This window comes from Canis lupus, chromosome 19, assembly GCF_003254725.2.
Source record: "Canis lupus dingo isolate Sandy chromosome 19, ASM325472v2, whole genome shotgun sequence".
Classification (NCBI taxonomy): domain Eukaryota; kingdom Metazoa; phylum Chordata; class Mammalia; order Carnivora; family Canidae; genus Canis; species Canis lupus.
The window spans coordinates 30,003,556-30,025,835 of record NC_064261.1 but is presented as its reverse complement, the minus strand read 5'-3'; the positions used below and the strand labels follow the sequence as shown (position 1 = coordinate 30,025,835).

The window sequence follows — 22,280 nt, the reverse complement described above, 5'->3', positions numbered from 1 at the left end:
TAGCTGGAGATTTTGAATGAGACGATCATCCTGGAATGTCCGCGTGGGTTTAACTACAGTGATAAATGCCCTCACAAGAGACATAGACAAGAGAACAACACAAAGATAGGAGTGTTGTGGCCATTGGCCAAGGAAGTTGGCAACTTCCAGAAGCTGGAAGGAGCACAGGATAGATTATCCCCTAGAGCCTCTGGAGGGAGTGTGGCTCTGCTGATACTTTGATGATAAACTTCTGGCCTCCAGAACTGTGGAAGAATGAAATTTTGTTGTTTGGGCAGCAGTTAGCACCAAGTCCGTACCAACTTGTTATAGCGCCCTAGGAAACTAATACACATGGTGACAGGGTTACCACGGAGGAGGCAGGACGAGGTAGTGCTCCCGAGGCCAGGTTCAGAGGACCCTGCGAGATGTCTCTAGAAAAGACAAGGACGCTGTAGTTTCAGCTGACAGTGGTACAGCTGATGAAGAGCTAAGTGGTAAGACTGGGCTGCCCTTGAAGGAGCTGCTTGCATTTGTGCAACACTTGATTCTATGCCTGATTTCTAGAGAAACCTCGCTGAGGTTCCTGTCACACCCACTTGTCCCAGCCCCAGCCCCAGCCCCTTGAGATAACAGGCATGGGTTCAGCACCAGAGGACACTTGGCTAATTTGCAAAGCCCTGACCTTCACAGGGGATGGACCTGATACCCGGAGGCCTCACTGACCCGGAACCCAGCTCCCAAGTGAAGAGAGACAGCATGTCAGGCTCACACTGCAGCTGTGCAAGCCCCAGCACCTGCCCACATGAGACCCCAAAAGTTCATCAGCCATCAGGGCCATGTCTGCAGACCGCATGGGCTCTGAGGACAAATGGGCACTCCAGAGAAGGCTTTGGGGAGGAGGTGAACATTCAGGAGGAGGAGGACAGGAGGGCATTTTGAGCATGGACAGGGCAGGGGGAGGCCATGGGATATCACTCTGGCTGCAGGCCAGAGCTCTCTCTAGTGGATACAGCAGGAGAAGGGGAGGAGGGGGAGGAGGCTGCTTCCATTGACCGGCTTCTCTCTGCCCAGCACGTAAGAAATCTCTTTTACTTTTTGCCAAGACTGATAGCAGAGAGCACCGGAGTTCTTATCTGCCATTGAGGAGGGTAACGGTGGCCTTCCACTCATAACGTGTGAGGATAGTGACCCTGAGGATGAATGGGAATCCCTCGGCCCTGTGCCTACACAGGCCCAGCAAGTGCTCAGCGTGACGTTGGCTTTCACGTTCATTTCTCATAGTAACTTGAGTAGCAAGTATTATTACCCCCATTTTACAGATGGAAAACTGAGCCAGCTCAGAAGGGTGGCCCCTTCCCAATTTTGCACGCCTGCTAAAAGCCAGGCCTCTTGATGGGTCTGTTTGGTTCCCAATTCCAAGCCCCCTTGAGATGCTGGAAGTTCGTCATCCCTGCCTCCTGGCTGAGCCCCTGGGAGGGGCCGGGTATGGGGTGGGGGACAGACAGCTCTGGGTTGCCACTGCAAGCCAGGCCGGCAGCTTTATCTGGCCGGGTCCAGGCGAGCTCGCCTTGAATGTTCAGGCCAGACTGACCTGGCCCAACTGTCGACCACCACGGCGCCTTTGTTTGTGTCTCTGTTTTCCTTTGAAGACTCTGCTGGCCTGTGGACCTGGTCAGCCTGGAGCTCTGGGCTTCTGTGGGGCCTGGAGGGGGAGGTGGGAGTGCTTGTTTATGGTGTGGGGACAAGGAGGCATGCTGGCTCTGATTCCCCACCAGCAGAAACACACCCCACCCCACCCACCCCATCCCACTTTGTCTGCCCAGTGGGGGAAGGGGACCCAGGGGCAGAAGACGGCACCCCAGGGACACGGGGGTGGTGGGGTATGCCTCAGCCCTTGTGTGTGTTTCTCTCTCTTTTGGGCCAATCCTGACCAACTCTCTCTCCTACCCACAGTGGCCCACGAGCACCTCAAGGAGAGGGGACTGTTTGGCCTCCCCCCTCCAGGGACCAACCCCTCAGACTATTACCACCAGATGACCCTCATGGCGGGCCACCCTGCACCGTACGGGGACCTGCTAATGCAGAGTGGGGGTGCCGCCAGTGCACCCCATCTCCACGACTACCTCAATCCAGTGGATGGTGAGTACTGGGCCCGTGTGGGGATAGGGAGCAAGATAGGCCATGGGGGCTGAGGAGGGTGCATGTTGCTCCTTTTGTGGGTGAGGAGCCCTAAGCGGGGGATCTGGGATCCCTGCCATGACTGCTGTCCACAGGGGACTGAGTCTGAGCAACCCCCGCACATACTTAGTGAGTCACCGCAGGCCAGGACGTGTTTTAGGAATTACAGTCTGGGGAATAAAACACACTCGTCTCTGCTTTCATGGAACTTCTAGCACAGTAGGGAGAGACAAACAAAGCCAAGGATGGGGTAGGAAGCACCAGGTCGGGGGGGGAGGGGGGTGCAAGTCTTGAATGAAGATATTGAGAAATCCTCCCTGGGAAAGTGATATTTGAGCACAGGATTGAAGGAGCAGAGCAGTACAGAAATATGATCCAGACGGGAAATAGCAAATGCAAAGGACCTGGGGCAGCAGTGTGCCCTCTGAGCTCAAGAAAAACCCAGGAGGCCAGCATGCCCAGCACCCAGGGGGTGAGGGGCCGGAGGAGGGTGGGGCCAGAGTTCCAGGGCTGGTCGGGCAGGCTGGTCATGGCTTTGTAAGGCTTGACATGATGGGGCCCTTGGGGTGGGGGGTTGGACAGAGGAGTAATGAGATCTAAGTTCTTAAAAGGAATCCCATTGTGGCTGCTGATCTGAGAATAGGTTTAGGGGCAAGGTGGAAGCAGGGGGTTCTGGTTAGTAGAGGTGGGGAGAGTGATCACATTTTAGATAGTCACAAGATTTGTTCGCAGACAGATGAGAAAGTAGGAAGAAAGAAAGGCATTAAGGACAACACCAGGGTGTTGGGCCTGAGCACGTGGAGGGTGGCTGTCACTAACTGAGCTGGAAGCTGCGAGCAGGGCACGTTGGCAGATGGGAGATCCAGTGTTCTGGGTAAAGTTCTTGTTGCCCATAATATACCAAGGCTTTCCCTCCCGCCAGATACTATCTTCATTTCCCAGGGGTGCCTGTGGCCGCCTGACCATGAGCCCCTGGGATCATCACGGGGCCCCGCCTCTTCTCTGAGGGAGGCTAAATCCCCCCTCACCCAGCCAGTGCCATTCCACCTGCTGTTCCTGGAGCCCAGCCCAGAGATTCCCAGGGATCCAGGCCAGACAGCAGAGCTAGAAACCACTGCAGGGGGCAGGGTTATTCTCCTCCAGCCCTGCCTGGGAGGGATTTTCCACTCCCTGACGGTAGGGAGCACCCAGGTCTGCAGGGAGACCTGCCCTGGAGGGAAGTCCGGGTGCCTGCCCGGCTGCATGACTCAAGGTGGGCCTCTGCACCCCTCAGCCTCCTCCCATCCCCCAGGATTTCCCGTCCCCACCAGCCACTGCAGCTCCACCTTATTGGCTGGAGCAAAAATAAGCCTCTTATTTCCTCAGGCTTGGCTGAGATTTTGCCTCCTCTGGGACATCTCCCCAGATGCCCTCTCCCACTTCCCTCCTCTCAATCCTTCTTGTCTCTGCCTGCCCTACCCACCTCATATTTGCCGGAGCCACCTCATGTGGTTCCGGAACCCCACAGAGCCTTCCCTGATCCACCACAGGAGTGTCACTGGGAAGAGCCCTAGAGTCCTCCCAACACCGGCGCTCATCGGTGTTCTCCTTGTCATGCCCTGAGGGGTGCCATCCGCATCAGATTCCCGGGGCTGTCCCATCCCACTACCTTCCCCAGGGGATGGCGTTCAGTCCAGGACTAAGCGCAAATGTGGAGTGTGAGAAAAGGCCCGGCCCCCTAAGCACACCCCCCACGTGCCCTCCTTCTCTCAACAGCCCTCTGGTGCCCCCCACAGAAGTGGGGTGGGGTGTCAGCAGGTGGCAAAGGTAGGGCTCCAGTAAAGCTGTATGTACCTGCCGCTTGTCAAAATTAGAAACCAGACAGCAGGCACAATATAGCACTCAAATAGCCACGTCCAAGTGTCACATCCTCCCACAGGGCCTGCCTCCCAAGGCCTCGGTGGCTGGCACCAGGCCACCTGGTCAGTGGGCAGACACAGACAAACCATGGCCCAGGGGTCAAGTCAGGCAGGTGTCCTCAGAGGCAGGAGAGCCCCGGTCAGCAGACATGAGCGCCTGCCCACTGCCTCCAGGCAGCACCACACATCTGACACCCCAAGAGCCGTGGCCCCAGGGAGGGCCTGCAGGGCCAGATGTGTTCCTGAGCATCTGGGCAGAGCACAGTGCCCGTAGGGGTGGCCGTGGGGAGGGAGTTTGGGTTGTGAACCGCGGCCCGGCCAGGCCAGCGCCGCCTGTGCGCGTCCCCACTGTGGGAACTGGCCCGAGGTGCTGGGGCACTGAATGCGGCCCGCACCGCGATTCCCAGCCCTGCCTGCAGGTTGAACCAAACACGCTGTTGAGTTGGACCGCGCGTGTGAACGTGGCTCAGGGGCTGGCGTGCAGTAGCCGCTCAGTCAGTACTTGCTCCAGTCTCTTTCCGCCGGATTTCTCCTTCTTCTCCTGCGGGACTTTTGTCTCTGTGTACCCCGTGCCTAGCCCCGTGCCACGACTCCTCCTGGCCACCACCCCCTGCCTCCCAGGCCTGCCACATCTGGCTTGTCAGCCCTCCTGGCAGCCCCACGATTTGCCACCCCGGGGTCCCTCAGGCTCCATGCTGCCTGGCAGTGATCGGTCATCCCCTCTGCCCTTCTGAGTCCCGGTGGCTTCCATCACTCTCAGGGCCAGCGGCCTTCCCCTCCAGCCTCGGCTCCTCCGCCTTGCACACTGCCTCCCAGCGCCCCGCTCCACCTGCGGTCACCCGGCACCCTCCCAGTGCCGCTCTACGGGCTCGCCCAGCTCAGCCCTCCACCCAAAATCCAGCCCCAGCTTGACTGCATCAGCTCTGCTGGAGCTCCCACCCTCCCCCTCACTGGGTGCTGCTTCCTTGTTAACTGGGGAGCCCTCCATGTTCGGGAGCTTGGCTGCCAAGGAGCAGGCCCCGTGTTTGCAGAGTGACTGTGTGAGTGAGTGACAGTCACACAAAATCCTAGAGTGGAAAGATGCAAACTGGTTGGGGAGAGACTGGGCCGACTTGCAGGGAGCCGGGGAGGCGGCTGGGAACACGGCCGCTTTGTTCTCAGGGGTGCTCAGCATTTGGCAGCATCTGAGGCCGAGCCGGAGCATCAGGCGATGAGCTCACCAGTGGGCGTGAGAGCGTCCAGCTCACGTCGGACTCATCACACCCACCCACGATCCTTTCTCCACCTCTCCTCTTGGGAACGTGATTGGCTCCAGGGTGCAGAGGGAAGCTTCCGTGCTGGGCCGGAGCAGGCACATCAGTTTCTCCAGCTGAGGCCTGGGGTGGGGCTGGGGGATTTTTCTGAACCCTGAAGCATTTCAGGAACAGAGGATTCTTTGCCTCTGGTCCCAATCACTTACGATCCAAGCAAATCAAGAGTAGTGCAACGTGATATCCTGTATTTGTCATGACTTAATACAGTTTTTCTTTTCAACCCAGTTTGAATTACAACCGGAACCTTTGCTTCCGCTTTTAAAAATTTTAGGAATTTCTGTTCTGCTTTGATGCCCACATGGATGTGTTGTTCGTGTGCATCCCTAAGAGACTCCAGTGCTCAGAGCCCAGCCTCACCCCTCCCATAAACTGAGGAGCAGGGAAAACCCACCAGTTCTGGTGCTTTCTGCTGGTCCCAGCTGCATGGATCTGGGGAGAGATCTTCCCATCAAATTTCTTTTTGCTCAGACTCTCAACAGAGAATGGTGCAGGTTCAGAGCCCCCCTATGCAAGGGTCCTGAGACTCTCTGAGGACATGTGTGTTCAGTTAGAAAGCCTCCCATAAGCATGACCATGACATGGAAGCTCTGTGCAGATGCAGGGGGCCTCAAGAGCTTGTGCGAAGTCGAGGAGACTAGCCCTTCCTTCTCTCTCTGTTTCTCTTTCTCTCTCAGTCATTCTGAGAATAGGTCTTGAGCACCTCCTATATGCCAGGCATGGCTCTAGGTGCTAGGGACACAGCTATGCATAGTCGGCCAAGTCATGCCCTCGTGGTGCTTCATAAGCTCCATGGGCTGCTCTGTGTAAGCTCCTGGTCAGGACAAAGAATATCCCATCCTGAGGCCGCCTCACCTACGCCGCCTCCTTTCTCAGCTCTTTCCCTTTCTTTCCAGGAGGAGAGAACTTCCCAGAGGCTTTGAGGTGCAGAGGTCAGGTCTGCCGGACTGTGTGGCAACCTACAGGGAAAGTGTAGGACACAGGTGGCCTTATGTCCACATCCTCCAGGGCAGTGTCCCCAGCCCACTCGATAGCAAACCACCAGCACCATTTTTACCTGAGCCAAGTGCCATGGGCACGATTCTTTAATAGTATATTTTTAATATAGTCACCTTTGCAGATTAAATAAATAGATGTCAGAATAGAACTGATATTTTTTCTCATGTGAGAAACCTGATTGTATCTGAGGATACGTCCTGTCCCCGTGTCCATTAGGCCGAAAATAACCTCGTCTGGGTTGAGTACACATCCTACACTGAGGAAAACCCCAGGGCGGTGCAGGAAAGGCAGGGAGGCAGAGAGGCCTCTTGCTGGAGTGCACATCCAAGCCCTGCACTCCTCTCAGGACCCGGGGCCGGGCCGTGGGCAGGACCAAGGGCATCTCCCATGTCCCTCCCTTGCTGGGGGCTTCTCAGCCTCCTGGTGGTCGATGAAGGCCCGTTGCCTCCTGTTTTTAAAGGAGGCTGATTTATAGCAGGAAGAGTGGGAAGTGATGCTGTGCAGGGAGGTGATGGATAACTGGTCAGGGAGTCCAAGGCCATCACTCTGCCCCCCAGTTCTCTGGAGGGCCGGGAATTCACTGGTTGTCACCAGGGCCTTAAAATGGAATTCTCTTGTTTTATGCTGTTGAATATTGGTGATTTAACAGCAGAATGGTAGCAGCCACCGCCCCACCCCCTCCTCCTCCCACCGCATTGAGAAGATTGAAATGTTTCCGATTGAAATGTTGTCTGTTTACAGCCCATATTTCCTCCAAGCTGTATATTTTATTGTCATATTGACACTAATTTGACTTGGATGTCACCTCCGTTCTGACGCCCGTTCTTTATGCCGCCTGCGGGTCCAAGGGGGTTTTCAGAAACCAATTACATTGATCACACCGCAGAGAGGCAGGAGGAGCTGCTGGGGGGACTGCCCCAGAGTCCTCAATCTCTGGGCAGGGAGCCTGTGCCCAGCCTGCAGACAGGAGGGAGACTGAGGCACAGCAGGCCAGGCCACAGGTCCCGGAGGAGCAGGACTGGTGTGTGAGTGCAGGCCTGGGTTAAATGGTGTCTGTGGCTCGTCTGGTAAGCCTGCGCAAACAGCGCTGAGACGAGCATTACAAAGTCACTCTACAGGCCAGGAACCTGAGTTTCTTTGTCTGCATCACAGAACTAGGAAATGGTCAGCCTCAGCCCCGAGCCTCTGGGCTCGAAGCCTAGGTGTTTTCAATCCCTCCCCCCACCCCCCTATAAGAGGGGATGAGGGGCTGTGGAGAGCTAAGCGTGCGGCAGGTTAAACCCAATCCTCCAGTTGGGTTTCCTTAGAGCATTTCCTCAGTGAGTCCAGAAGATAGTGGGTGGGCCAAACTGTGCAGGAATGTTCCAGAACCAGTGGGGATTCAGAACCCACAAGGCTTGTGTCCTGCTGTCCCTGACCCATGCTCAGGACAGCATCTGGCCCAGGAAAGGCTCCTGGGACGTCATGCTGGGTCACCGGTCTCTCCACCGCTGGTGCTACACCTGCCCTGGCCAGGCCCTTTAGAGGCCAGGTCCTTGCATCCCTCCGGCTGCCCTCAGCCCAGGCTACTGGGTCCTCAGGACGTCCACCCGGAGCTTGGGTGATAATGCTGGCCACTAGCCCACAGCAACCCTGCAGTAGATCCTGTTGGCCCATCTTCCTGGTGAAGAAGCAGCTCAAAGGAGGTCCAGGGACTTGCCCAAAGCCACGCAGCTCAGAGCAGTCAAGGGAGGTCAGAACATGGCCTGCCTGGGGCCGGGGCCTGTTTTCAGATCTCCTGCTGTTTCTGGCTGCCCCAGGGACAGCAGCCTTGTCCCTGAGCACTCTGGAGTTACCTAAAGTGGTCCCAGGCCCCTCGCGGACCCTGCCCAGTACTGTGGGTACTGCTTTCATCACTCACCTGGGCAGTGAGCTTCACCAGAGGGCAGGGCCAAGGGTCTTCCCTGCTCACAGCCCGCATCATGTCCAGCCCCGCACCTGGCATACTGCCGGCCCTGACAAGGGTCGGAGGGGCGAATGAAGCTACATTTGGAATGAGCAGAAGACAGACCCTGTGGCTGAAGCAGGGTTCAGACGCCAGCGGCAACAGGCATGGGCAGCATCAGGCGTCGTCTGCCCAGGTGAGGGCCGGCTGGTGTCTGGTCACCCCGGCAGCTGACAAATCACAGACTCATCCACAGATGAATGGGCGCAACGGCTCCGTCAGTCCCCGGCCATAAATCACCGGAGAAGCCACAGGAAATGAGTGCCAGGATTTTCTTTCTATTTAGTAATTTATCAAGGGAAGAGGCACATTAATAAACATATTTCCCTTGAGGGGTGGGAATAACAGAGATGAATATCACTGTCAGATTTGGCCTGTTTCCTCTTGTTAGGGGTGCATGAGAGGGTGGGAATCCAAATATTAGCAGCAAAATCTTTTCTAAAAAATGTATTACACAGATGAGCGTATTTCTTCCTTTATGTGATGTGAGATCTTCCCTCCCACCTCACATTTCTCCATTTGCTGCTCGGTTCGTAAGTAATAGGAATCTTTGGGAAGATTCACTTTGGCGTCTTTGGTTTTCCTTCAAAGCGAGGGCTGACAAGGGGTGAACTCAGTAAAGGAGAACAAAGAAGCCGAAAGGAGTCCGGATGGATGGACGGATGAGTGAGTGCTTTAGTGACGAGTCGACTGCTGTGTGGCCCAATCGTGTTTTCTAGACATGCTGTCCTTTAGTATTGACATTAGGCCCACCTGCCTATCAAAACCATCCTCTTGCCCCCTGAAGAAGCTACGTTAACTCTCAGTTTCATTTTAGCAGATCCCCTGGGCTTTAGGCACTTGGTGCTCACCGGGTGCCCTCCCAATAACCCAGCGAGCCACGCTGCCCTGCTCCCCTTGTACAGGTGGGCAAAGAGAGGCTCGGAAGGCTGAGTAGTGTGCTCCAAGGCAAGAGCTAAGTGTTGGGTTCGGTGTGGCTGCTAGCACAACTGTGTGTCCCCACATGGTGTGTATGTGTGTCTGTCCAGCCCAGCTGGACAGAAGCAGTGTGCTGAGTGGTTTGGTGGCCAACCGCTTGATCTCCAGTCCCTGTCTGTATTTCCCTGGGTTGCACGGCCTTGGGCAAGCCACTTGTTTTGTCATTTATAAATGAGAATAATAATGACCCCCTTCCTTCTAGTGCAATTTACACTATTTAATACTTAAAAGGTTAAACAATTTAATACATGAGAGTGCTTAGAACAGTACCTGGCACCTTCCAGGCGGTCTGCAAATATTGACTTTCCATGGCTGTGCTTCTGCTCCCCCTCACCAGCAGCTCAACAGTCACTATCTCGTACTTGGTCTCACCACTGAGCCCGCTGTCTGTGAATGCATGTAGCAGCGAAAGGACCCAAGTCCCTCATGCATAAAGGCGGGAGAGCCAAAAGCAGCTGGAAAACCACACCAGTGGATGCAGGCTTGCCAACATGACACCTTTGGGAGAGAGGGGAACCTTCCCCAACCAGAGGATGTCAGGATACTTCCCCTAGGAAAGGGGTAACCTGCTGAGGTCTGAGCAGAGAGAGTAGGGATGAGCACTTCAGACAGAGGAAATCTGTATGTGCAAAGGCCCTGTGCGGGAAGGCAGGCGACCTGAGTGGAAAGCAGGAAGGTGGCTGGAGCAGAGCCTGGGACATGGGCAGAATGATGCCGGAGAGGTGGGTAGGGAGCACCCACAGGGCTGCCAGGCAAGACACCTCGAGGATTTGGGCCTTTTTCCTAATAGCACTGGGGAGCTCTAGAGAAGTGGGTCCAGAGGGCCCAGAGGCATAATTTGATTTACACATTATGGAGCTCTCTCGGGCTGCAGTGAGGAATGTGCAATCCACATAGCAAATGGCTAAGGGCCCCAGGATGACCAGGGTTGATGGTAGGCTGGAAGGAGCTGGGGGAGGATGAGAGAAAGGGGACCTGTAGGCGGCTTGGGGGGGCAGCCTCAGTCTTGAAGGAGGGGAAGATGGGGAAGCATCTGGCCAACTCCTAGGTTCCCGGGTTCCCACTCTGCTGCTGTGTGGACGGTGGGTGACCGGCTGAGCTCAGCCCGGCAGGATACCTGTAGTGACCTGGAGCTACTTTTCAGACAGAATCTGGGGCCTCATCTGTCCTCTCCACAGCCTTGGATTGTGCTTATCCCAGTGGCACAGGAAGAAAGGGGCTTTCAGAGTTTGGCAGCTAAGGGTGAGGAGCTAGGGGAGCACCAGGGCATGAGTGCCCCCAGGGTCCAGCAGTGGAGGGGCAAGGGGAGCATCAGGGCATGAATGCCCCCAGGGTCCAGCAGTGGAGGAGCAGGGGGAGCACCAGGGCATGATGCAGTGGGACCGGGGGTCTGCTGAGGCTTCTACAGGGGGCAGCTGCAGGCTCTGTGCACTCACACAGGCTGACTTTGCCCTAAACCCTTCTCGGGGGCTAGCCAGCACTGGGGATGGAGGCTCAGAGATCCACAGGCCATCAACCCTGCCCTTGGTGCCCACACAGCTTGGGAACAAGGCACTAACACAGCAACCCTGCAGCCAGGGTAACCTGCCGCCTCCTTGGAGGAGGAGGACCTGTGGGGTCCAAGCAGCTCTGAGCAGACAGAAGGAAAGAAGGCGGGTGTCATGAGCCCAGGAAGAGCCGAGCACAGGCAAGGTGTGCTCAGCAGCCACTGGAGCTTTATACGGGCAGGCCCTTCATGAGCAGCCGCCAAGCTGCTCAACGCTTATGGTTTGCGTGTGGCTCCCGTGCCTGCTCGTTGCCAAACTGGCAGTAAAGGCGCTAATTTATGTTCATTGAGATATTCTCTCACCCAGGCCCTGAGCTGTGCTGCTCCCACCCTGACCACACCATGCGCAGGTCAATCCCATTCTGTAGACCAGCAAACTGGGTTTGAGAGAGCCTCGGCCCCTTGCCCAAGGGCCCCCAGCTGGAAAGCGGCAGAGCCACGATTCTCATTAGACCGTCCTCAAAGGCCCCTCCTGCCATCCCCCGCCTCCTAGTCCCCCTGCCCCGGTTCTGTCCCCCTGCAAGCCCAGTGACGCGTGGGGTGGCTGTCCCCACAGTGTCGCGTTTCTCCAGCCCACGGGTGACGCCCCGCCTGAGCCGCAAGCGGGCGCTGTCCATCTCCCCGCTCTCGGACGCCAGCCTGGACCTGCAGCGGATGATCCGGACCTCCCCCAACTCGCTGGTGGCCTACATCAACAACTCCCGCAGCAGCTCGGCTGCCAGCGGCTCCTACGGGCACCTGTCGGCAGGCACCCTCAGGTGAGCCCAGCCCGCGGGCAGGGGGCTGAGAATCCGGGGGCGGGCTGGGGGCCGTGGGGGGGGGGTGTCCACACTTTCAACCCCAGGAGAGAGATGGGACTTGCAGCTGTGAATCAGCGTGCTTGCAACTGGTTCATGAATTCAAAACCAGTAACGAGGACATTGAAATGTGCCAGTGTTTGTCTGTCTTCGTGTGCTCGTTCAGCCCCCAAACGCACTTTCTGATGTGAAAAGCAACATTTACCAGGCCTGGCATGAGAGATTCCATCACGAAACCAAAGGTAGCTTTCTTTGTGTTTCTGTAGGTGTCGTGGCTGTTGGCTAGTGCTGGGGACCATGTGGAGTGTGATAGTGACTTGGGTCCCCCAGGTCTCTGGGCAGGCAGTGGGCCTCCCACTGTGGTCATAGCCTGGCACACCGGAACCTTGTGGATGCCATTCATCCTTGTGTCCCACCCCCTCCTCACCCCAAGCAGCCCATGGCTGTTTCAGGACTCGGACCCAACCACTTTGACTAAACTCATGTCCTCCCCACGATCCTCCTGAGAGAGGCCAGGATCTGTTAGGAATGTTGGGAGAGCCTGGCCCAAGGACCCAGGGATGGAAATGCTAACAAGTATGGGAGCTACCTTTTGCTTCATAAGCAATTACTCATAACCTCAGTGGTTTAAAGCAACAATAAGCTCTTCATCATCTCACACTGTTTCTGGGGGTCAGGAATGTGAGACTGGCTTGGCTCTGGTGTCATGAGCCTGCACTGAAGACGTCAGCCAGGGCACCTGACTGACTTGGGACCTGAAGACTTGCCTGGGCCTGAGGGTCTGTTTCCAAGGTGGCTCACCCACATGGACGTCGGCAGGAGCCTTATTTCTCGTCACGGGGGCCTCTCTGTAAGGCTGCTTGACTGTCCTCCCAGCCTAGCAGCTGGCTCCCCTCCCCCACCCCCAGAGTGAGTGATGCAGGAGTGAGGGAGGAGGAAGCCACAAGCTACCTGTCGTATGGCTTAGGGTCGGAGGTCACCATCATTCCTTAGTATCCTATTCTAGAGGGTGGCCCATATGCAGATGACAGGAAGGGGCCTGGAAATGCAGTAGAGGTGAAAGAAGGGGGGACCATGTGAGCCGGAAGGCCCAGGCACCTTTCCTAGACAAAGGGGCATCAGAACCAGCCTCAGGGGCCCAGTGGGGGTGAGATAGTCTGGGAGTGATGGTGCAGGGTGCATCTCAGGCATCAGAGCATGAAGGGCTGGGATGTGGGGATGAGATGGAGCCTGGCTCCTCCTGGGGGTCAGCCTGCTGGAGTGAAGGCTGCATCTTGGGGCAAGGCCTGAGGGCGAGCCCAAAAGGGAAAGCCTGAGATAGCAGGCAGTAGGGAGCCACGGCTGGCTCTTGAGCAAGAGCCAAGTAAAGCTGTGCTGGCAGTGAGATGAGCTGCACTCCCCTCCCAATCCTTGGCAGGGTTTCCTCTGCCCCCCACCTCCATCCGTGACCTGTCTGCTCTTCTTTACAGCCCCGCCTTCACCTTCCCCCACCCCATCAACCCGGTGGCCTACCAGCAGATCCTGAGCCAGCAGAGGGGCCTGGGCTCTGCCTTTGGACACACTCCACCCTTGATCCAGCCCTCGCCCACCTTCCTGGCCCAGCAGCCCATGGCCCTCGCCTCGATCAATGCCACACCCACCCAGCTCAGCAGCAACAGCAACTGTCTGAGCGACGCCACCCAGGTAGATGGGTGCAGGGAGCACAGGGTGGGTCACCGGGCTCTTGGGACCCCATAAGGGCTGATCATTGCCATTTCACTCTGGGAACTTGTGGAGGGACTCTGGGCACAGGTCTGGCTGGTAGGATGTCTTCTGGACAGAGGTCGTGGGATCAAAAGGGCTGGATGCCCAGTCAGGAGACCTGGGCTGGGTCCTGACACCCTCACTTTACCTTGGCATGTGTCCAGCCAATAAGTTCTACGGTTGCCTATTTAATCAACGTAATGGGTAGACAGAGAAACGCTAGAAGTCCGAGTCTGGCGGACAGAGCACTCTGTACAGTTTAGTTTTAGAGCATAAGTGGACAAAAGGCCATCTTCTGTGACCTTTCCAGCAGACCTCTCAGTGGCAGGGCCTGCTAGCACAGTCCCTGGCACGTGGCAGGTGCCATTCCCGTTTGGTGAGTGAAGCCCCGTTTTGCTGATGAGGAAATGGAATAATAGAGAGAGTATTGGAGAATGGAGACGCACAGGCTTTGGCATCAGTCAGACTGTTTGGGACCCTGACTCGATGAGAGCTCTTTCAGCCCCGGCTAACACATGGGCCGAGTGGGGCCTGCCACCTAATTGGGTCATGGTGCTCATACATGAGCCTGTGTGCACGGAGCCCCGTGTGGACCTGGATCCTGGTTAGCATGAATGATGACAGTTCTTGAGATGGAGTGACTGCCCAGGCCAGTCACCTGGCAGGGCACAGCCCAGACATGACTTCGTGCTGGGTGGGAGGCGAGACTCCACCCTGTCCAGAAGAGCCCCTCTTCCAGGATGGCCTCCCTCCCCACACCGGGGCTCCAGGTGGCCACCTAGCACCTGCCCCTACACAGTGACTGTCAGCTCTTGTCATCACCCAATACTTTGGCTCTAGCCCCCTTCTCCTAAGGAACTAGGCCCTTCTTTCCTGCCCCCTGGGCTGGCCCAGCCCTGTTCTCCACAGACTCTGAGCTGCCCCCGCTATTACGCTTCAAGACCCCCTGCTCCAGTGGGCTGAGCAGTTGAGGCTGTTGGCACAGGAGTGATGGTGCCCAGCATTTTCCAAAGAGAGGGTTTCTTTCCATGCCCGTGGAGGTGGGGGCTTGGAAGGCTCTGGGCTCTCCCCAGCTGTGCCCCTGGCCAAAGGACCAAGTAGGAGGCCCAGCTCCTGAAACTCCAAACATACATGTTGGCCCAGTCTATGTGGGGAGGATCCTGGAGGTCAAGCCCAGACAAAACTCGGGGTGTCCTCACCCTGCCCCTGTGTGACGGGCTCTCCTGCACCCCTCCCTCAGAACAAGCCGAGCAGCGAGTCAGCTGTGAGCAGCACCGTCAACCCCATCGTCATTCATAAGCGCAGCAAGGTCAAGACAGAGGGCGAGGGCCTACGGCCGGCCTCCCCACTGACCCTGACGCAGGTAACCTGTTGGCTGTCCCAGTCGTCCTGCGGCCGGGTCGGCGGACCTGGGACCTCAGCCCTGGTGGTGACTGGATGAAAGGACAGTTGCCTGCATGAATGAGTGAATCAGAGAGTGCGGGCACACCGTGAACTGTGTCCCCAGCACCCTGCACATTACATGCTCATCAAACATGTGTCGCATGAAAGGATGGATGGATAGATGGATGGATGGATGGATGGATGGATGGATGGATGGATGTCCAGGGCTGCAGCCATCTCCACCCCAGCACCTCACACGAACCTTGATCAGACTTGGTCGCTTGTGAATTCATAGCCTGAATGACTGTGGCTCCTGTCTGGTTGCCCCTCTCCCTGGAACTCCACCCTCCCACCTCGTGCCCGTCACTGCCACTTCACCCTTTCCTGACCCTCCTGGAGAACAGGACTCGCATCTGCCTCCCAGAGTCCACCTTAGCTTCTAGGTCATCTTGCCTATCGCCTACACTGCTCTGCAAGCTTTGGAGAGGTCACACTTGCAAGAAGTGCCTGATTTGACTCCACGTCACCAGGGTTTGCACAGGGACTGGTGTAAAGTAGCTATAAATTAGATTTTCTTTTCTTTTCTTTTCTTTTTTAAGATTTTCTTTATTTGAGAGAGAGAGAGCAAGTGCATGCACTTGTGCAGGGGTGGTAGGGGAGAAACAGAGGGGAAGAGAGAGAGGGAAAGAGTCCCAAGGGGATCCCGTGCTGAGCGCAGAGCCTGATGCGGGGCTCGGTCTCATGACCCAGATCATCACCTGACCTGAAATCAAGAGTCAGATGCTCAACCAACTGAGCCACCCAGGAGCCCCGAAATAATATTTTCTAATGACTCGATGCACATTTGAGTCAGTGAGTGGCATGATGAGGAGAGACAGAAGGGAAGATGATTCTTGGCAGGAAGGTAAAGAATGGAGCCCAGGACTGGTCGGTTTTAGGGCTGAAACCCTGTGTAGGTCTCTTGGGAGATCCTGCCACTTATTCAGGCACTCTAAGACAGCAGGCAGAGACAGGCCCAGTCCTTGGGGCAAAGGCCTGCCCCAGGAAGGGCTTGGTGTGAGTGCTGACCCCCAGGTGAGCCTCCCACCCCCCAGGCCTCTTACAGTGCCATGGTCGCCATCTGTTACTACAGAATCACCAGCTTTGACACCAAGGATGCAGGGGACCTCCTGTCCCTGTCTCCCTACATCTGCCAGACCATCCTTTATCAAACCTGTAAACCATCGGGCATGCTCTGGGCACTTAATTTTTATGAAATATTGGGTCCTGTTATTGTCAGGCAAACAGAGGAGTTGGTGACAAATTCTTCTCCCCTCGCTGACGCCAAAGCATCTCAGCATGATGCATGGTAGGCACGAGGTTGGCCATCATCGGGGGCCGTTGAAATTGATGAGGACGGCACATATCCAGGGGAGATAAACATGCTGTAGCCGCGAAGACAGGCGCTGAGCCCCCGGGAGCCCCTGCCCTACCCCTCTAACCCAGAAAGGCAGCACAAAGCCCTCCTTATTGCCCCACCTGGCGCCTCACACGTGTCGTGCAAGGAAAGCCGTTTGTCACGAGAGGTTGTCACCGTGTCACTCAGTGTCCTGATTCAGTGACCTGGCTCATTTGCAAGGTGGATGGGCAGGCTTTCCCTTGGCAGGCAGTGCAGCATAATGAGCCCCCACTCTGCTTAAGCCCCCCGCACAGCGGGCGAGGATGACGCCTAGCTCCATCTGGAGGCCTGAGTGCACCCATCGCCCCTGTGCCATCTTCCACTCACACGTCCATCTGGCAGCTCGTTCGAGTCTTCTTAGAAATAAGCGGGAAATTAGGAGCAGCTTAGGAAACTACAAGTCTGTGTCCAGTTTTTGTGACAGTGTGGAGCAGGTGTAAAGGGGACCTCACAGGCCTCCCATTACTAAAGGTCCAGCGCTGTGCTTGTAACGTGGGCCTTGTGCTGCCCGTGGACTTAGGATACCACATGTCATCCTTTGCCTTTGCAAGGCAAGTGCATTAATTAAAGTGCTCTGAGAAGCGGCCAAAAGCTCCCCTGAGTGTAGGAGCCCTTCGCAGCCCCAGTGGAAAGTTGGGCAGGGCCTGAGTCTGCGGCCAGCCTGGGGAGCCGTGAGGCCCACGTCCCCACTCCCAGAAATGTACTCAGCGTTAGTAATGAGGCTAGTGGACAAGCTGCAGCCTCCGCCTCATGGTCTCTGGAGCCTATGGGGGCTGGGGCTCCCGATGGGGGGGCGGGAGGCTGTGTCCCTCTTAGTCTGAGCCCTCGATGTTTTACCCAGAGGCTCTTTTGAAAGACAGAATATTCCTGCTGTTTTGTAGATAGCATGAAATGGTAAGCAGCTCGTTCTAACATCTGCTTCTTTGCCTGGCTTTGCTCCTGAACCTGCCTAGTGAGCCAGCAGCATACTAGGGAGTCCTTGACATCCTGCGGAGGTCCTCACTGGGCCTCCGTCCCAGCTGGGCACATCTGGGCCTCCATTTTTACCCCCACTCCCAGCCTGCCCCTGTGTCCCCTGACCAGCTCTGTGTCAGCATCAGCTGGGGCGGGGCTCCCCGGGGATAGATCTCAGGCTGTGGCTCTTCTGGGAGTGACAGGCTTTGTGCTCTTTGAAAGGAATTCTAGGCACCCAGTGTCGGGTGAAGGCCTGTCTTGGGGGCCTTTCCTTTGCCACCTTGAACAGGGCCCATGTGGGCCCCATCCTGATGGGGAGACGTGAGTGCAGATCTAGGCTGTCATGCACTCACTGAGTGCTCTACAGAGAGCAGGGTGGCCTCTCCCTGAACCCGTTTTCCTGGCTGTGCTGCACGAATACAGACGCCCACATCTCAGGGCTGTCGCAGGGAAGACGAGGCGGTGGGAGAACATGGCACAGCACGTTCACTCCGCCCTGAGCCTGAACCGGAGCACGCTGTGTGTCCCAGGGACAAGGGAGCAGTGTGCGAGTAAGTTGTCTGAAGGACCAGGCCGGATGCACTCTGGCTGTCCTCTTGCCTCCACGCAGGAGCAGACCTCATACATACTATAAATAAAAACGCCCCATCCTGACCCCCTGGGGCCAACCCCAGCTCCCCCAGAGGAAACCGCACCAAATAAGCAAAAGTCACTGCCCTCTTTTCTCCTGTTCTTCCAAGTCAGTTGACCCAGGATGTGATGGGACACTTTGGTGATGACAAGCCAGCGCAAGAGAGGCAGGAGGGGCCTCGGGACAGCTGTGCAACAGGAGAGGGATGGGTCGGAGGGAGCCAGCTGAGGAAAGTGGCTGAGTGCATACATGTGCGTGTGTGTGTGTGTGTGCGTACATGCTTGCATGTATGCTTACGTGTGTGTGCATGTGCATGAATACATGAATCCGTGTCCACACCCGTGCCAGCCCAGGGTTCTCGGCATAGACTGCCTGGGACCAACAGTGACCTTTTGCCAGGGGACAGGTGGCTGAACATGACTCATGTGGGTATGCTCTGCTCCTCCCCCAGGAGCAGCTGGCTGACCTCAAGGAAGACCTGGACAGGGATGACTGTAAGCAGGAGGCTGAGGTGATAATCTACGAGACCAACTGCCACTGGGAAGACTGTACCAAGGAGTATGACACGCAGGAGCAGCTGGTGCATGTAAGCCTCAGAGCCCCAGCAGCCTGCCCCGGCCGGCAGAGCTTCCAGGCCCTCTACTGGAGAGAAGGGGCTGGAGGAGGCGGCTCCAGGAGATGCCTGGGCCACAGCCTCTGAGCGCTCTCCAAGTGGGAGGCATAATCACTTATCTGGGCCCTGCCTGCTTCTAAAAGGGTGCTTACAAATATATACATAGTAAAAGAGATTAAAACAAAAATAAATGAGAAGATCCAGGAGAAAGGAACAATAACATGAAGCCAAGAGTAGAATGTAAAAAACTAAGTGCTCTGAACTGTAATTCACAAAAATATCTCCGCCCCCCCCGAGTTTCCTAGCAGCCAGTGCAAAAAGGGAAATAAGACCAGTCAAACCAGCCAGCATCTGCAAGATAATAACAAACCTGACCCTGAAGCCTGAAAGAAGTTCCTCCCATGAGGAAGGAATTAGTAATTTCCTCTGGGAGGCCATTCCCAGAGACCTAGCATACACAAGTGCAGACGGAGTGTGTACACCGTCTCAGGAGTGCTGCTTAAAAATGCCTGGAAACTGACAGGTCAGAACACCAGAGAGGCTGTGGGCCCTGGGTGCGCCTTTCAAGTCATGTCTCTTGGTCCCCACTCTGAATTCTTTGACAGCAGCATTCACATGATGGCAGTCAGGGGGTAACCCTTGAGGTGGCAAGAGCAGAGGCTTCACAGCTGGCTACACCACAGCTAGCCAAGTGGTTCCAAACAAGTAACTGAGCCTCCACGAGCCTCAGTGCTTTCTCCTGTGATGGCAAGTGAAGCCTGCCCCACAAGGGTGTGAGGGTTAGATTGTGAGGATACCCACCTAAGCACTTAGCAGATGGCATTTCATACATGGTGGTTCCCCTCGCTGTTCCCCACACCAGCCCTGAGCGGGTTTCTCTTCTCCACCCAGAAGAGAAATTAAGTTCAAGAATAACCCTTCCAGACAACCACACACACACACACACACACACACACACACACACACAAAACCCCTGGGGGGAAGGAGGGCTTTTTAGCCCCAGCCTTCTGCCTCTGCCCAGGACTGTCCCTGCGGGCATAGGGGAGCGCCTCGGCTTGGCCCCAGAAAGAGAAGGCCCCAGTGAGAAGAGAGCCGGCCCCTCTGCCCAGCTGTGTCTTTCTCTCCGCTCCCTGGGAAGATGGATGGTGGCAGGCACACAGGCAAGCTGGAGCCCCCAGTCGATTATTAACAATTTGTTGCTAAGTAAACCAATAAGAAAAAAATGAAAGGCATTGTCAGGAAGCATTTTTATCATTTGAAAGGCTTTAAAAATGGAAAGTGAGGCTAATATGATAAGATTTCCCTGGAAGTTCAAAGCGCTGTAGATTTTACTTGCTCCCACGTTGACATTTGTATGCACAACAGCCGGGCATGCATCTCAGGGCGCGTGGGCCTGGTGGCTTTCTGTCTGTCTGGGTCGGGTGCTGCTAGGACCCGTGGGCTCAGCTCTTGGACAGCCCTAGAGCTTGCAGAAAGATCTATGGCAGCACCGTCTGGTAGAAAAGACCCCACCAGCCCCAAATGCCCTCCACGTGTGTAATTTTACATTAACCTGGGAGCACATTTTAAAAAGAGCAAAAGGAAATGGGTGAAATTAATTTGAATATTGTATTTTATGTAACCCAGTGTATCTGAAAGATGATCATTTTGATGTGTAATCAATACAAAACAAAATTATTGGGATAGTTTACATCCTCTTTTTTTTTTTTTTTTTTTAATTTCTCCATTTCAGTAATAGCCCATCCCAGTTGGGACCAGCTGCATTTCAAGGGCTCTCAGGAGCCACAAGTGGTGAATGGAGGTTGTGACTCCATTCTGCATTGAGGGTGGTGGTGGTGGGTGGCAGACAGTGGAAGCTGGAAGAAGAGCCAAAAACAGAGAGAAGAAAGGCAATGGGGCAGGAGAGAACAGGCATCTGAGACCTGAGTGTTCCACCCTCCTGCCCCACCCTTTGGGGAGAAGCAAACCCAGCCCTGTCCCTACACAGACAGGACACGACCTTGAACCAAGAGGGAAATGAAAGAAGAAGGATGGGGCCCTGTTGGGGCACATGGAGGCTCCCTGGTTGCCTTTAGAGAGAAGCCCTAGACGGAGAGGAAGCATGTGAGGTCCAGTGTACTTTTCAGTCCACTGTGTGAGTGACTAATGCCACCTGTTCTCACTCCCCCAGATAAATTAGCAAACTCAAAGCCTAAGGACATAAAAGTCTGGAGGCCCCCGCACATCCTAAGCTCAGAGATAATACTACCCCTGCTCCAGTGCATTCCACAGCCTTCAGTGAAATAATCAAAGCAAGTGATTAAAATCCCAAGGGCCTGCTCAGGGCAGTGTGCTCGGTTCCCTGTGGCAGAAAGTGGCCCGTAGCTGTGGCCCGTTGCTCCATATCACGGGAGAAACTACTCGAGGTGGCACACCTATGATGAGCCCAGGGCAGGAGCTGGAAGGTGTGGGTGCCAGGACTGGGGAAGGTTAGCTCCACGTTCACACGGCTTGGGATGCGTCTGCGGCCCACTCCTCCAGGAAAGGCTCCTCGTCCCTGCCCCAGGATGCAGGGCTCCCACGGCTGTGCCTGGAGATCAGTTGTGCTGTCTTTGGCTGACCTGCCTTGCCTTCCTGGCCACTGTGTCCCACAGGCAGCCTCACACAGTGCCCAGAGCCCAGCATCAGAGCCCAATCGAGCTCCGCCCGCCCTGGCTGCCCAGGGCCCTGCCCAGGCCATGTTAACCATCTGGGCCTTGGTGAAAAGGGGCAGAGCCACCATCTCATAGGTTCCTGTCAAAAATAGAGATGAGGATGCCTTTATGTTTTCATTATGATTAAAAAATGCTATTCAGGAATTCCTGGGACAGCACGATAGGGACAAGCTTGGGAAAAGCTTCTCGTGCCCCAATCCTGTGCACAGCTGCCTCACTACAGTCAATTAGTGCCTACCGTTTGCACCCCAGGAGCATCATCATCATGACCAGAGCCTGGCGCCAAGCCTGGGGTGAGCATGATGCCCTTGCCCATCCTAGACAGTCACTTTGATCACTGACCAATTGGGAAATGCAGCTGAGACTAGTAGAGCACAGCAGGTCTGCAGTTACTGGCAGCTGATGAGAACTCATGAGGAGGTGTGGCCCAGCACGCAGGTGGTGGTCTCATGGCGGGGGGGGGTGGCACACGCTGTAGGTGGGGTCTGCGGCGGGTCGGTGGCTGGGCTCATCGCTGATGTATGCTTGTTCCCGGCAGCACATCAACAACGAGCACATCCACGGGGAGAAGAAGGAGTTTGTGTGCCGCTGGCAGGCCTGCACACGGGAGCAGAAGCCCTTCAAGGCGCAGTACATGTTGGTGGTACACATGCGCCGACACACGGGCGAGAAGCCCCACAAGTGCACGGTGAGCGGACCTTCCCGCACGACCTTCCTCCCCACGATGTGCGGACGACAGCTGTGTTGGGGGGCCGGCGTGGGCTGTGTTGGGCATGGCTGACCACGGGGAGACCCGTGAACTGGAACTGGCCACAGCAGCATCACGGGGACCCACCTTCCCAACGTGTTGCCCCAAGTGCTCCTGCCCCGGGCCTTCTGCCTGTCTGGGGTTCTAGAGGCCCCACACCTGTCTGAGTCCCAGAACTCTGATGGACTCTGGACATGTGTGCATCTTGGTAACTGCCCACAGTGGGGATGCACTGGTGTCTGTGTAGTTGTGTTTGTGTGACCATGAGCCCCCACGGTAAAGCTATATCCCCGCTCCAGCTGGCTTGGCTGGTGGACCCCAGACAGGTGCCAGCTCAGTAGCACTCTGTAGTCTGGAGTCTGCCCCCCGGCCCCCACACAGAGAAAAACATCAGTGGGGATTCAC

The 22,280-nt window shown here is 56.1% G+C and overlaps 1 protein-coding gene across 1 annotated transcript in view; it reads left to right on the top strand.

Annotated features, from left to right (window-relative positions):
* Positions 1–22,280, top strand: part of GLI2 (GLI family zinc finger 2) — a 254,346-nt gene that overhangs the window by 218,938 nt on the left and 13,128 nt on the right. The window contains exons 5-10 of the mRNA XM_025429002.3: positions 1,936–2,121; positions 11,432–11,633; positions 13,142–13,355; positions 14,656–14,778; positions 18,273–18,407; positions 21,666–21,815. Coding sequence (XP_025284787.3) covers positions 1,936–2,121; positions 11,432–11,633; positions 13,142–13,355; positions 14,656–14,778; positions 18,273–18,407; positions 21,666–21,815 — 1,010 coding nt within the window. The remainder of the gene's footprint in view (positions 1–1,935; positions 2,122–11,431; positions 11,634–13,141; positions 13,356–14,655; positions 14,779–18,272; positions 18,408–21,665; positions 21,816–22,280) is intronic.